We start from the raw sequence: 13,342 nt of genomic DNA, 5'->3' as shown, positions 1-13,342 counted from the left end.
CACATTGCAGGACAGGGCAGAGCCGGGATTCCAACTCCTATCTGGCCAGCCTCAGCTCTTCCCCTGTCCTCCTCCTGTCCTCACAGCTCTCTACGACCTCACACTGCATGTCCCGCCTGGCCTCTGACTGGCACTCTCGGAAGGCAAGGACCACAGCTGTAGCCCCAGCACCCAGCATGGGACCCGGTACGAGGGGGCTGCCCAGACAATGCCGGACTCCTCACCCAGGAAGGAACACACCTCTTCCCACACTACACTCACTCCTTAACTCCCCACGGGCCTCCCACTCTGTTGCACGGCCCTGCCCCACAGCCCCTCCTGAGGCCAGCCTGCCTGCCTGGTTTTCCTGTCACTCACAGTGGCACCATGACCTATCCCACTCCTCCAACCCCACCCTGGCCGGGCAGCCATACCTAGAACCCAACATCCACCTCACCTCTCCCCTTTCCTCTCCACTCACCTCCAGCCAACCTGGCTGCTGTGCCAGGCCTCTGCGAGCCCACCCACTCCCCATCTCCGCCCAAGCTGTACACACCCTCCTCGTGGGCCCCTCTGCCCGTGGAGCCATCCCTGCCCACCCTGGGCCTCACCCAAGAAGGCCGAGGGGGAGACGGTGCCATTGCTTCGAGCCACCATCACGCTGATGCCCGTCTCCACGAAGGGCACAGAGAAGTCCACAATCTCAGAGCGCTCCTCATTGATGGTCAGGGAGCCAATGGCCATGTCTGCCCGCTTGTAGTACACCTGGGGGGCCAGACACCACGGGGGGTTGAAACAGGGGGTCCCGAGGTGTGGACATGCTGCACAGGCGCTTCCGGGCACACCTCCAGCACCCACTGGCTGAGTCAGTCGTTCCCTCTGGGGCCCTCAGAGCTCAGCTTTCAGTACTGACCACCACAGGAGTCATCACTGGTGACAGCCCATGCCCCCCTCTAGAGGGCGTCTGAGAGCCTCGTGGGGTCTGGGCAGCAGATGAACCGGCAGGGCGGGCAAAATGGGAATGGGGCAGGGCCTACCTCCCCAATCATGCCGTTCCAAACGCCGCGCACCCGCTTGCCATGCTTGCCATTGGTCACCAGGTACAGGTCGTAGGAGAATTTGACCACCCTGGCCAGCTTCTTGAGGATGTCGATGCAGAAGCCCTTACAGCAGAGCTTGGTGTAGGGGGCCACATCACCGCTGCTGCAGCCACCGCCATGAGACCACCAGGAGTCAGAGTAGGTCATAGCCCAGCCCTGCCCCAGCCGCTCCTCCCAGCCTGGCACTCGGACCCCTGCCCCACACCCAAGCATGAGACACACACGACACCTGACCATCACACAATGGCACCCAGCTCACACCAGCCTCCCAGGGCACCCGCAGACCTGAAGGTGTGGTTGCTCTGCCTGCGGCAGGGCACGGTGTTGGGGATGCAGCCTCCTGTGCCAGGGTCGGGGCTCTCCACAATGACAAAGGGCCGCTCTTCCAGCGTGGCCACCGTCAGGTGCCGACTGTCCACCACAGGCTGCAGAGAGGCACTGTATCGAGGCCACACGGGGTACTTCATGTATAGGACCCCATGCTCCCAGCGCCCTACCTGCGGAAGGTGACAGCTTCAGCCTGGAGCCTTCAGCCCTGCAGCCCCCACCCTCTAGGTGGGGCCTCTGGGTGGAGCCTGCCAGGGCCAAGAATCCCCCTCTCTAACCTAGGGACACTGGGGCAGGTCAGAGTAGGGCTGCTCCCAGCAGCCTCCCCGTGCGTTGGGTCCCTGTGCTCTCCAGTCCAGTGCCACACTGACCCACAGCAGCTTCCTAAAGCCCAGACCTGACCGTGTCTCACTCACTACACTGGTCCCCCCTTGACCTTGACTCAAGGCCCTTCATGCTCAGGTTCAGTGTCCCCACATCACTCCTACTTCCTTAGTCTCCATACTCCCAAACACACCCCTGTATCACTGAAAAATGCCCCAAACCCTTCTGTCCCTCTGACCATATCAGGCTAACACCTTTTCCCGGTGGGCTCCTACTCAAACCTCCATAGCCCAGCTCAAATGTCCCATCTTCTGGGATATCTTCCCCAGTTTCTTCCTTTGAAGGCAGAACTAATTCCTGTTCCTCATCTCTAATCCCACAATGTTTTGCACATGTCTATCAAGCACTGGTCTCTCTGTATTGTTTACAAGCCTGTCTGGCCAGCATGGGCAGGACCAGGAGATAAGAGCGCTCAAAATGTTCTATAGTGGAGGGAGTCCGGGGTGTTATGGGAGCCCAGAGCAGGGCACCTCACCCACCCTGGGGCACCTGGAGGCTTCCCAGTGGAGATGTTTGTTTCAGCTGAGACCTGGAAGATGAGGGGTTGGCTAAGGGACAGAAGGACACTCTGCTCAGCTGTGGGCACAAGAGGAGGCGGGGACAAAATGAGAGGATACTGAGGGCCCCTGGGCTCACCCCCTTCTCACCATCTCCCAGAGGCGGTGCCGGTTGAGGGCGATCACCACCATGGTGGGCTGGAGCAGGTACCCACCAGGGCTGAAGGAGAAGTCTCGGCCCTCCCAGGTGACATTCAGTAGGTGCCTGCCAGAGGGGAGAGATGCCTGCAGCCCTGCCAAGGACCAGGCACCCACTGCCTCTGCCTCACCACCGCCACCGGCAGCAGGTGGCAGTGATTGTATTTATTGTTCAGAGTGCTTCCCTGTATTGGCCCCACGGTCCTCGACACACCCCAACACCTGCTGTTTTTTCAGATGAGGACACTAAGGCCCAAACAGGTGGGGTAATGTGGCTGTGGCCCCAGGCACGCAGCTAGTGGGAGGTGTGGCCAGCCAGCCCAAGCTCACTGCCACCCAGGTCCCCCGAAGCGCTCCCCACCTCCCATCCCTATGCCCTGGGCAGGTGCCCACCTGTAGAAGGCCTCGCGGGCAGGGCTGATGGGCCCAGGGTGGGCGCGGCAGTCCCTGGCTGGGGCTGGCAGGGTTCCGTGCTGGCGCCGATAGCCGTGGGCACCCAGGGCCAGGACAGCCACGCCGTCGCGGACCTTCTGGCGCAGGCTGAGGCGCCAGCTCTCGGTGACGACGCTGATGAGCCCCACAGGGAAGGCGGCGGGGGGCGCATCGGTGCTGCCCAGTGCCAGGTTGGGCACCAGCCACACGTGGCCGGGCCCCACCAGGCCAGCCTGCGCCGCCTCGGCGAAGAGCACCTCGGCCTCCTCGCGCGAGCAGTAGGCCACGAACACCGGCGCGTCGAGCTGGCGCAGCAGGCGCTGGGTGCGCGCGCGCTGCTCGCCGGGCCCCAGCTCCAACGTGACCACGTCCAGCAGCCGCCAGCTCAAGTGGCTGGCGTCGGCGACGGCGCGCACGCCCTCCAGGAACAGCGCGTGGCCCGGGTGCAGGCTGGTGATGACCGCGAAGGCGCTCCAGTCGTACTCTTCCAGCACCTTGAACAGCACCTGCAGCTGCTGCTCCAGGGACACACCCAGCTGCAGGAAGGCGGAGCCCGGCTCCTGGGGGCGGGGCGGGGCCTGAGCCGGGGCGGAGCGAGCCGAGCCCCGCCCCGCGCGCCTTCCCCGACCCCGGCCCCTCCATCCGCTCCCAGGCGCCCTCGCGCCGGTGGCTGCTCCGTATTCCGGGTGCCCCTGGCCTGCGCCTCCCGCCCCAACGTGGTTCCCCGCTGCCCCTTAGCCTGGGCATGCCCGGCCCTCAGCCACCACGTTGGCCCGCAGACCCGCAGCATCAGCACCACCGGGGAGCTTGTCAGAAATGCAGATTCTCAGGCCGCACCCCGCACCGACCGGATCAGAATCGCTGGGTATGGCGCCTGGCATCTGTATTCTAACAAGCTTTTCAGCTGATCCTTGAGCCCGCTAGATTGAGAAGCGCTGCCCCAGACCAACTGAAACTGAATTCCAGAGGTGCAAAGCCAGGCGTCTGTATTTCCTAAGGACAGGATGAGGGTTGAGAGCCAATGTCCTGAGGTCTTATGCGGGGCCCCGATAAGAGGGACTGGGAAGCACCATCCTGGTCGGAGCCCTGCGAGTGGGAAAACTCCTCCTCTCCACGCCTCTGCCACTGCAAAAGCCCAAGGCACTGACTGCTGGCACCGGGGCCACCGCAGTCCCCTCCTAAATGCTCTCCCTGCTGCCACTGTTCCAGTCTTTTAAAAAAGCAAATAAGGGAAAATTCAGAGGGCAAGCAACCCAGTTTCTTCAACAAACAAATTGCAAGGAAAAAAGTGTGAGAGACGGAGGAGGGGCCCAGAGGTTGAGAGAGGCTTAGAAGCCACACCAACCAACCGGCACGTGTGGACCTGACTTGGCTCTTGATAGAGCAAACAGACTGCAAAATCAACATTTACGACAGTTATGAGACAGTGGGGAAATGTGAACACTGCCTAGATATTTAAAGATGTTAAGGAGTTTTATTTTTTAGATGTGATCATGGATGGTGGTTTTACTTTCCTAAGTCCTTATCTGCATGGATACATACTGAAATATTTATGGCTGGAATAAGAGGATGCCTGGGCTGTGCTTCAAATTAACACAAAAGAAGGGGAAGGGGGTGAGGGTGAGGCTGGGGTGGATGACCAGGGCAAATGGGGGAAATATGAGCCTTCCTTATACTCTTATGTATACTCAAAAATCTCCACGTAAGAATGAACAAAGGCAAATCAGATCAGTCTCTTCCCTCGACTCTCCTCTGCTCATCCCTGAATGGCTAGATCTCCAGGGACAGGTCCAGGAAGCTCAGGGGCTGAGGCAGGCATGGAGCACGGCCACTGTCACAGCCGGCTCACCCAGCCCTGGCTGCCCACTTGCTTAGGGGAAGGCCTGAACGTCTTCCCCCGTGGCCAGGCCCCTGCCTCCTTCTCCAGGCTTTTCCTTCTATTCCTCCAAAGCTCCAAGCTCCTTCCCCACCTTGGGACTGTCACACCAGTACGGTCTGGTGTGGGCCCCTCTACCTGGGCCTCTCCCCCTCCCCACCGGCTCACCCTTGGCCTCCAGGTCTCAGCCTAGACATCATTTCTCCAGAGACCTTCCCTGGCCAACACCCTATGCAAATGGGGACCATGAGCTCCCTCACAGCATCCTGGTTTTTCCTTTGGAATGCTTATCCCAGTTGTAACTGCAGATGAACGTGTGTTTGGAACGTTCTCCACAGGAGGCTACAGGCCTCCCCCAGGGCTCCCAGAGTTCCCTGGAGTGCTCACCCTACAGGTGAACTACAACTGCCCAGAGGGCGAGGCACCACCTCCCATGCCCCACCAGCCCTCTGGGTCTCAGCCTGACCTAGGAAGCTGAGGGAAACAGAGAGAACGAGGGCTGGAGCCTGAGCCCCACAGCCAGAGGTGCGCCTGCACCCTGCCCGCCCCACATCCAGACACAATGTGAGAGCAGCCCAGTGGGTCTCTCTAGAACACGGGGATGCCATTCCCATCGCCTTCTCCGCATCACCCACGTCACGCCCTCAGCCGCCACCTCCCTGCCAGTCCCATCTAATCCCAGCCTCCCAGAACCTAAGCATCCCCTACCCCAGCCTCGCTCTAGGCCCAAGGCACAAGGGGACATGAGTTTGAACATGCACCTTGGGGGTGAGGACCACAGCGGAGCCCCCACTGATGCTGAGGATGGGCACGTGGGTCTGGGAGGAGATGAAGTCAAGGATCTGGGCTACCGCCTCCGTGCCCACGTTGTCCTCAAAGACAATGCCGTGGACGCGGGCAGCACCCAGGAGACTGCAGATCTGGGTGAGGAGGCTGCTGGGGTTGGTGTTGTTGACCCCCACGGTGAGTGGCTGGATCTCCAGGGGCAGGTCCAGGAAGCTCTGAGGGGTGAGGCGGGCACTGACCTGGGCCTGGGGCGGCCCTGAGCTGCCAAACACCACGGCCACCGTCACGCCCTGCTCGCCCTGCCCGGGACCTGGCCTTGCCGAGGCACCAAGGAGTGAGGTGAGCAACAGGGCCAGCCCCAGGGCCCCACCCATGTCCACCGGAGGGTCCTGCGGAGAGACTAGGACAAGCACAGGGAGGGAGACAGAGGTTTGAAGAGAGGCAGATGGACAGACAGGAGGGACAGAGGGACACACGTACAGAAGATTGAAGAGGGGAAAACCTCCCTCCCCAGAGAGAGGCAGAGAGAGAGGGAGACAGACAGACAGACACAGACAAAGAGAAAGAGAGGTTAGTTGAGCATCCCAAGGGACTCCCAGAAGACCAATCACTGGGGAAGAACAGGAACGGCAACTGGGACCCAGCCCTCCAGTCTACTGATGAAACACATGCTTGGCTGGAAAGGCCAGGCCTTCCAAAACTCAGCCAGCGGGTTCTGCCCTAGGAAGGCACACTGAAAATGCCAATCTGGGGTTCAAGTGCACGGATTTGGGTCAGGCAGATCTGAGTTCATGTCCCAGTTCTGCCACTTACTGGCTGTGTGATCTTAGGGAAGTCACTCAGCCTCTCTGAGCCATGTTTCCTTGCCTGAGATAATCACAGCAGTCTGAGGGCTAAGATGAGCCAACAGGCTATTTGCTGGAATTGGTGACCTTACCCTGCAGGTGACAGGCCCCCAGCCAGGTGAAGGAAGACAGCTCTTGCATCATCCCCAATACCCCCGCCAGTCCACTCTGCAGTCTAAACCGGATCTTCCATCTGTCTCTCACCAGGCACTGTGCTACTGGTCAGCGCGCCCTGCTTGCCATGGGGCCAGCCCCCGAGGGCCCTTGTCTGCATGGCTCTGCCTGGCACACAGCCCCCTCCTCCTGGGCACTAGATATCACTACAGCCCTTCCTTCTGTGGCCTCAGCTAGTAGCAGCTCTTTCGCAGCAGGCTGCAGCAGCACTGACTTGTTCAGAGCTCAGGGGTACCCAAAACCCCAAGCTGCTGAGCTGGGGTTTGGTCTCGTTACACGTGAGCTGGTAAGCTGGCCTCTCAGGCCATCACTGGTGTGCAGGATCTTTTTAACCCAACCCAGGGGCCCGACATATATCCTTGCTAAATGTCATTATTTTGGATTAGAACCAAGAGCCACAGCAGTGAGGCTAGCGCAAAGCCTGAGTGGAATGGTACCCACGGATGTTGCTCTCCCTCCCGCTGGCCATCAGCCACGGCACTGCCACCTCTTCCATCTTTGTCACCTCCTCAGCAAAACTTCTGAGCAGGGGAGAGCTAAAGGGTGGACAGGATGAGCCTGTCACTCCAGCCCTCTCCCCCGCCCCCAGGATCTGCACATCTCTCCACAGAAATGTACACAAAATTCAAGCAGTTGCCAGAAACCGCACCTCAGAAAGGCACATGACAATGGCTGGGCAGGCTCCAGCTTTCTCACGGGGCCTTCCTTTTCCCTGCCATCAAATTTCTCTCTCTCGCTCTCTTTTTTTATTTATCCAAAGCCTAATGTCTTACAGACATATGGGCCTTCTTGGGTCTCTAGTTCTTTCTAGGGAATCCAGAGAGTGGGGAAGTGCAAGAGGCTACCAGAAACATTCAGGCAAATTCCTCTTCTCCCCAGGCTGGCACTGAAAAGATCCCTCCAGGGGAACCCACTAGACGGACCGACTTTAGTGCAGAAATATAACTTGGCGCATCTGTGCTGAGCTTCTTCCATGCACTAGGCACTGGACAGCGGAATGTCCCTGGGGGTGAGCCATGGTCCCCGCCCTCCAGGAACTCAGAGTCACATCTGCAGAATGAGTTTGCTGCTGTTAGCACCTCCCACCTCCTTTTTCCTAAATGTATTTCTCTTTCCACCCTTCCCTCCTTATTTCCCTCAAGCTCCCCAGCCTCCCCCTCAAGACCTTCTCTTAGCTAAGGATGTGTAGCTCACTCACATAAAGGCACGAGGGACTGATCACAGCTGAAAGCATTCTCATTCCCAAGAGAGATGTGGTTTAACAACAGAGCCTTAAGATAAAGTGCCAGGTGGTAGAATTTCAGGCTAAGAAGACAGGAGTTTGGGCAAGGAAGGGAATATCGTTCTCATGTTGGTGCCCTTGAAATCTCCCCATGTGTGTGGTTCCCTGGTACAGTGACACAGAAGTGACAGAATTGGCAGCCCGGAAACACGTTTGAGTCTAGTATGGGATCCTAGCCATGCCATGCCATGCCTCAGCTACCACCACCAATCAGGGATGTCAGATCGCAACCACAGGGGACACTGATGTGCTCACCGCTCCCTTCGCAAGGCCCCTGTCTGCTCACCTCTGCCCAAACCTCCAGGCCCTAGCGCTTCCTTGCCCTCTGGGGAGCCCCAAGCCTCCTACCTCCCCTGCCTCCCAGCAATGACCTCTAGATCTGTGCTGCCTGGTATAGGAGCCGCCAGTCACATGCAACTGTTAGGTACCAGAAACGTCTCTCACCCAACAATGTAACATTTCATCCCACACTGCAGATTGAAGACAATATGGAAACAGAATGTAAAAATCTCATAAACATTTGTGTCTTGATGACATGTTGAAATAATAACATTTGGGGTATGTTTAGTCAAAGAAAATATACTGTTAAAATTAATTCCACCTGTTTTTTTCTATCTGTTTTAATGTGGCTGCTGGATAATTTTTAATTTCACTTGTGGCTCCCATTTTATTTCCTTGGACAGTATGATCCTGGATGAAGGGCCCAGGCACTCCCTCAACTCAAAGGGGCAGAATAAGCAGTCTGCCGTTAGCATTTCGGCCTCCTTTTTCCAAAGGTATTTCCCTTTCCACCAATAGCCTGCCCTCCTACTCCCCTCAAGCTTCCAGCCTCCCCAGTCAAGACCCTTTCTTAGCCAAGGATCTAGAGCTCATTCACATGAAGGTATAAGGGTCTGATAGTAGCTGAACGTTTCTCATTCCTACTCTCTCCCATAGGAAGGCATCTCCCTGGGCTGGGGACACCACAGACTCTCTCCAAAGGGAAAGTGTCCTCCTGGCTTGGGGGTCTGGAAGTGGGGGGCTTCAGGAAGGTTGTGCCTCTAACCAAAGGGCCTAAAATCAGGGAGAGATCCCAGAGTTCCTCCAGAGGTGGGGGCCAAAACCAGGTAAGTCTCTGGACTCCAAATAGCAAGGGGCAGATCAAGGAGACTCCCATGGCTGTCTCATCACCCCGTGGAATCCAGCTGCCCTACAGAGGTAGGAGGGGCAAACTCCGTTCCGCCTGCCACAATCTCCTCCATTGCCTCCCCTCCCCACCTCCCATCTACCCACCCTGGAGGGCCCCACAGCACTGTTGAAGCCTTCCTCCAGCCCCTGCTCCCTCCTCCCACAGGACAGCTGCTTCCCTGGTGCCCACAAATGAAGTCCAGACACCTTAGTCCCATGGACAGGGCCCTCTGCACCCTGACCGCAAGCAGCGTCCTCCCCTGCCCTGGAGCCCACAGCTCTGCCAGTCTGGTGGCCAAACCACCCCACTCTGTCCTCATCTCCAGGCTTTGTTCCAGCATCCCCCAGGCTAGAACGTCCTCTTCCCAATGGAAGTCTACCATCGTTCAGGGCCCAGCCGAAATCCCTCTCCCACAGGTACCTGCCTTGATGCCTCAGTCTCCAGGCGCAGGGTCTGTGGCCAGGGTAGGGCGGCTGGCTTTCTTCCCTCTGCCCTGGCTTCCCCTCCTGGGTGGGGAGATCTGTGCAGTGGTCCCCTCCACCCCTCCACCCCTCCATTCTGCCCTGCGGCAGGTGTGTGTGCCTTCATGAATGCCCTGTCCCACACTGGACTGCAGGTTCCTTGAGGGCAGACGAATTGTCTCAGACACTTCTGCCCACCCACCCACTCAGGGTCTCACCCCCTCCACAAACAGCCCTTAAACTAATGTTTGACTAACACAGGGACCCCAAAGAGCCCCGCAGAGGATGGCAGTGGTCAGTGTCCTGCAGGACACAGCAGCATTTGGAAGGCTCTGAGCACCTTCCCAGGCTGGGGGCCTTCTCCTCCTGGGGTCCCCACAACTCAGGCAGACCCCCGCACGGACCTACACACACGCACACTCCCACACTCACACCGGCTCACACCCGAGAGGCTGATGGCTCCCCCTCTCCCGGGCTAGGAAACTTGGTCCGAAGAGCCCGCCACACCCGCGAGCAGACCTCCGGGACCCCCTGCCTTTCCGGTGAGCCGCCCCTCCTTTGCCGTCGGGTTTCCCTCCCTCCCTTTTGCCCAGCCAAAACCCAAACCCAGGCGCCAGGGGAGAGGACCGCCCTTCTAGCTTGCCCCACTCGTGGGGGCATGGAGTTCTCGCTTCTTCGAAGCTAAGGCCCCCGTCCCTGATCCCGCCCGGACTCCCCCCAGCCCCCGGGACGCTCCGCCCCCTCCCCTCCGCAGGAATCTCTTACACTCGGGCTGTGAAGTTCGGGGTATTTTTAGGCCGGCGATAAATAATTCATAGGGAACGTGGCATCAGGCTCCCCCCGCGGGAGGAGGGGGCGCGAGCAGCAAGAGCCACCGTCACCCACGGCTCAAGGACACTCGCGATGCGGCGGCGGCAGTGGCGGCGGCTCCGGGCGGGGACCCGCGCCACGCCTCCTGGCGGCCGAGCTGCGCACCACGCACCCGGCGCCCCCAGCCTGGCGCTGCCCCCCGCCGGCGTCCGCGGCTCCGGGGCCCCCACCCCCACTCCCCCAAGCTGGGTCGTGACCCCGAGCCCCGCTGTCGGGGGACCGAGCCAGCCTGGCAGGAGGCCCCGGTACCAGCCGAGGCCTGCCCCAGGGCCCTGGGCGAACTCAGGTGTCCCGGACCTGCCTACCTGCCCCTTGCACGCTCGTATTCTTTGGGAGTTTAGAAACAGGCTCAAAGCCATTAGCACTGCCAAGACCTAGATGGACTCCGAAATACAGTCAGCGCGATGACACCCTCCCCAAATAAGTTTCTTTTCTCGGTTTTTCTGTGGCCTGGGATCGAGGACTGAACTAGGACACCACCATCCGAGGGCTGGGAGGCCAAGCCAGAATTCCCCTTGGGCGACCAGGCCTGGGAAACAGAGTGGACGAATGGGGTGGGCGTCAGGATCGGGCGGGAATTCCCGTCTTGCTCACCCAGCAGCTCCTTGCAGGATCACGGGACCCACCTGGGGGTTCAGGCTGCCGGGTGCCTTTGCTCCGCGTGTCCCCGCCCTGCCCGCCTAGGCGGGAAACGGGAGGCTCTGGGCTTCCCCTCTCCGCCGTCGGGGATCCTGGGCGAAGCCCCCAGAGACCGGCGTAGCCTGCTGGTGCGCAGCCAAGGCCCAGCGCCAGACCACGCTCGCGCAGTGCCCTCTCTGCCCACCCTTCCCTTCGCGCTCTGGAAGCCCGGGACCCGAGCACGGGCCAGCATCTGCAAGAGGCCACTACCCTGGAAGCCACTCCGATTCTCCCAGGTCGCAGGGAGGAGAGCGCTAGGCTGGGGCAGAGAGCGGGCAGAGCTGTAGGGGAAGAACCCGGACTCGCGGCGGGGGAAGGGGTCCGGGCGCGGAGGCAGGTGCGCAGCAGGTGCCCAGCAGACCTGGGGAAACCAGGGCACCAGGCTGGGGAACCGCACAGCCCCCTTTCGCCTTCTCACTCCCTTCTCACTCCCTCTCGCCTTCTCAGCCCCTCGCTCTGGTCGATCCCAGCCCCGGCCCCGCTCCCGGCCCTGTTCCCCGCCCTCCGCCCCGGCAGCTACCAGCAGCAACAGTTGAGGTCCGCGGCAGCCCAGACTCCCGCGTCCCCGCACTGCCCCCGGTCCCGCGGTGCCGCCGTGCCAGGCGAAGGAGAAGGAGGGCTCGGCGACCCCGGGGACGAACGTCTTGGGCGCTTCGCCCGCGTCCTTCTCTCGCGTCCGCCGCGCGCCTGTCTCCTCGGCCTCTTCTGCCCCTCCTCTCTCGCTGCCCGGGTCCAAACCCAAGGCCCGGTTCTCGAGGGTCCGGGTCCTCCAGCCGCCCCCTCCCTGCGCCCCAGAGTCCTGCGCCGGCCCGACCCCCCGCCCGGGTGTCCCGCCTCTGTCTCCGCCGTCCTTGCCGGCGCGCCGCGGGAACCCAGCCCCAAGTTGGCGGCGAAGTTAGAGACCCCCGCCCGCCCGCCGCCCGCCACTCACCGAGGGGAAGGGGCGCTGCGCCTACGCCGAGAGCCCGCGCCGGCCGCCTTCCTCGCGGTGCCTGTCCCGGAGCCTTGGCCCCGGCGCGCTGGCCAGCTCAGTCTCAGCTCGGCGGGTGCCGGAGCGGGGGCGGGGGCGGGTGGCGCGACCTGGCGGGCTGGCCCCGACCCGCCCCCGCTCCCCGCGACCCTCCCGAGGCTCGAACGGTGCCCGGCTCCGTCCGGCGCTGGGCTGTGCGCTGCGCCTCCGGCTCCCAGAGCTCGTAGCAGACTGTGCGGGAGTGTTCACTGCCGCCCGCAAGGGCCCGCCCCGCCGGGGCCCGCCGCCTCCGGCCCGGCCCGCCGCCCCTCGGGGCCCCTCCCGCCGCGGGCCCGGGTCCCTCTCCCCTCTCAGGGACCGCGTCTCCATACCCGACACAGGGGGCAGGTGCACCTCGGAGGAAACACCAGCCTGCCCGGGGCCTGGGTTTGAGCCCGAAGCTCACGAGTGTGTGACCTTGGGCCAGTTGATTTCGAGGACCCCTCGGTTTATATAGCGAGGCGGCATCTTTGGGGCTGCCATCAAAGGCAGTGACCACTCTCCAGACACTGGGAAGCCCTAGGGACATTTAGGCATTTTTTTTTTTTTTTTTTTTTTTGAGACAGAGTCTCACTCTGTCGTCAGGCTGGAGTGCAATGGCGCAATCTCGGCTAACTGCACCCTCCGACTCCCAGGTTCAAGAGATTCTCCTGCCGCAGCCTCCCAAGTAGCTGGGACTACAGGCACACACTACCACGCCCGGCTAATTTTTGAATTTTTAATAGAGACAGGGTTGCACCATGTTGGTCAGGATGGTCTCGATCTCCCGACCTCGTGATCCACCCACCTCGGCCTCCCAAAGTGCTGGGATTACAGGCGTGAGCCACCACCTAGCCAACTAAGGCACTATTCTTAAAGGCCAGTGGGTCTGGCTGGAAACCAACAGAGGCAGGAAGGCTTTGAGAGTGGACAGAGAATAGGACCTGGGCCAGACTCGCCTGGGACACCCAGAGGCACAGGGGACAAGCTGCTGCTCAGTGCCCCTCCGCACACTCCCCCCCACCTAAGGGTTAACCAGGGGGCCAGTGGAGCAGGCAGGCTGGGGTCCCATCCCGGGTGGCCCTAGTGTGGACAGAAGACAGGCAATCTGTAACGACAGCAGAGCCCAGTGGAGAAAGGGAGGTGCCTACGCCAGGCCGGGCTGCCCAGCCCCCTCAGGCCCCCAAGAGGGCCCCCAGCAGGGAGTCGTACCTGGTGATGGTAGCGGAGCTACCGCCAGCAGGTGACCCCTGACCCCAACCAACCCTTCCAAAAAAAGTCCCCCATCAACCACAGC

General features: G+C 60.9%; 1 protein-coding gene across 4 annotated transcripts in view; it reads right to left on the bottom strand.

Annotated features, from left to right (window-relative positions):
• The window catches only part of GRIN2C (glutamate ionotropic receptor NMDA type subunit 2C), a 19,677-nt gene extending 7,569 nt beyond the window's left edge, over positions 1-12,108 (bottom strand). Inside the window, exons 1-7 of one of the 4 annotated variants that reach the window (XM_032241759.1) lie at positions 11,989-12,108; positions 5,555-5,968; positions 2,879-3,477; positions 2,438-2,552; positions 1,365-1,576; positions 1,017-1,182; positions 591-744 (exon numbers count right to left, since the gene is read on the bottom strand). In XM_032241759.1, coding sequence (XP_032097650.1) covers positions 591-744; positions 1,017-1,182; positions 1,365-1,576; positions 2,438-2,552; positions 2,879-3,477; positions 5,555-5,953 — 1,645 coding nt within the window. In that variant the 5' untranslated portion in view covers positions 5,954-5,968; positions 11,989-12,108. Of the gene's footprint in view, positions 1-590; positions 745-1,016; positions 1,183-1,364; positions 1,577-2,437; positions 2,553-2,878; positions 3,478-5,554; positions 5,969-10,274; positions 10,339-10,684; positions 10,883-11,988 lie in introns of those variants that run through there. The other 3 variants (XM_032241756.1, XM_032241757.1, XM_032241758.1) reach the window with 3 other exon arrangements.
• Between the last annotated feature and the right edge of the window lie 1,234 nt (positions 12,109-13,342).

This window comes from Sapajus apella, unplaced genomic scaffold, assembly GCF_009761245.1.
Source record: "Sapajus apella isolate SASKATOON/1434 unplaced genomic scaffold, GSC_monkey_1.0 scaffold48, whole genome shotgun sequence".
Classification (NCBI taxonomy): domain Eukaryota; kingdom Metazoa; phylum Chordata; class Mammalia; order Primates; family Cebidae; genus Sapajus; species Sapajus apella.
This window is presented reverse-complemented; position numbering and strand designations above follow the sequence as displayed.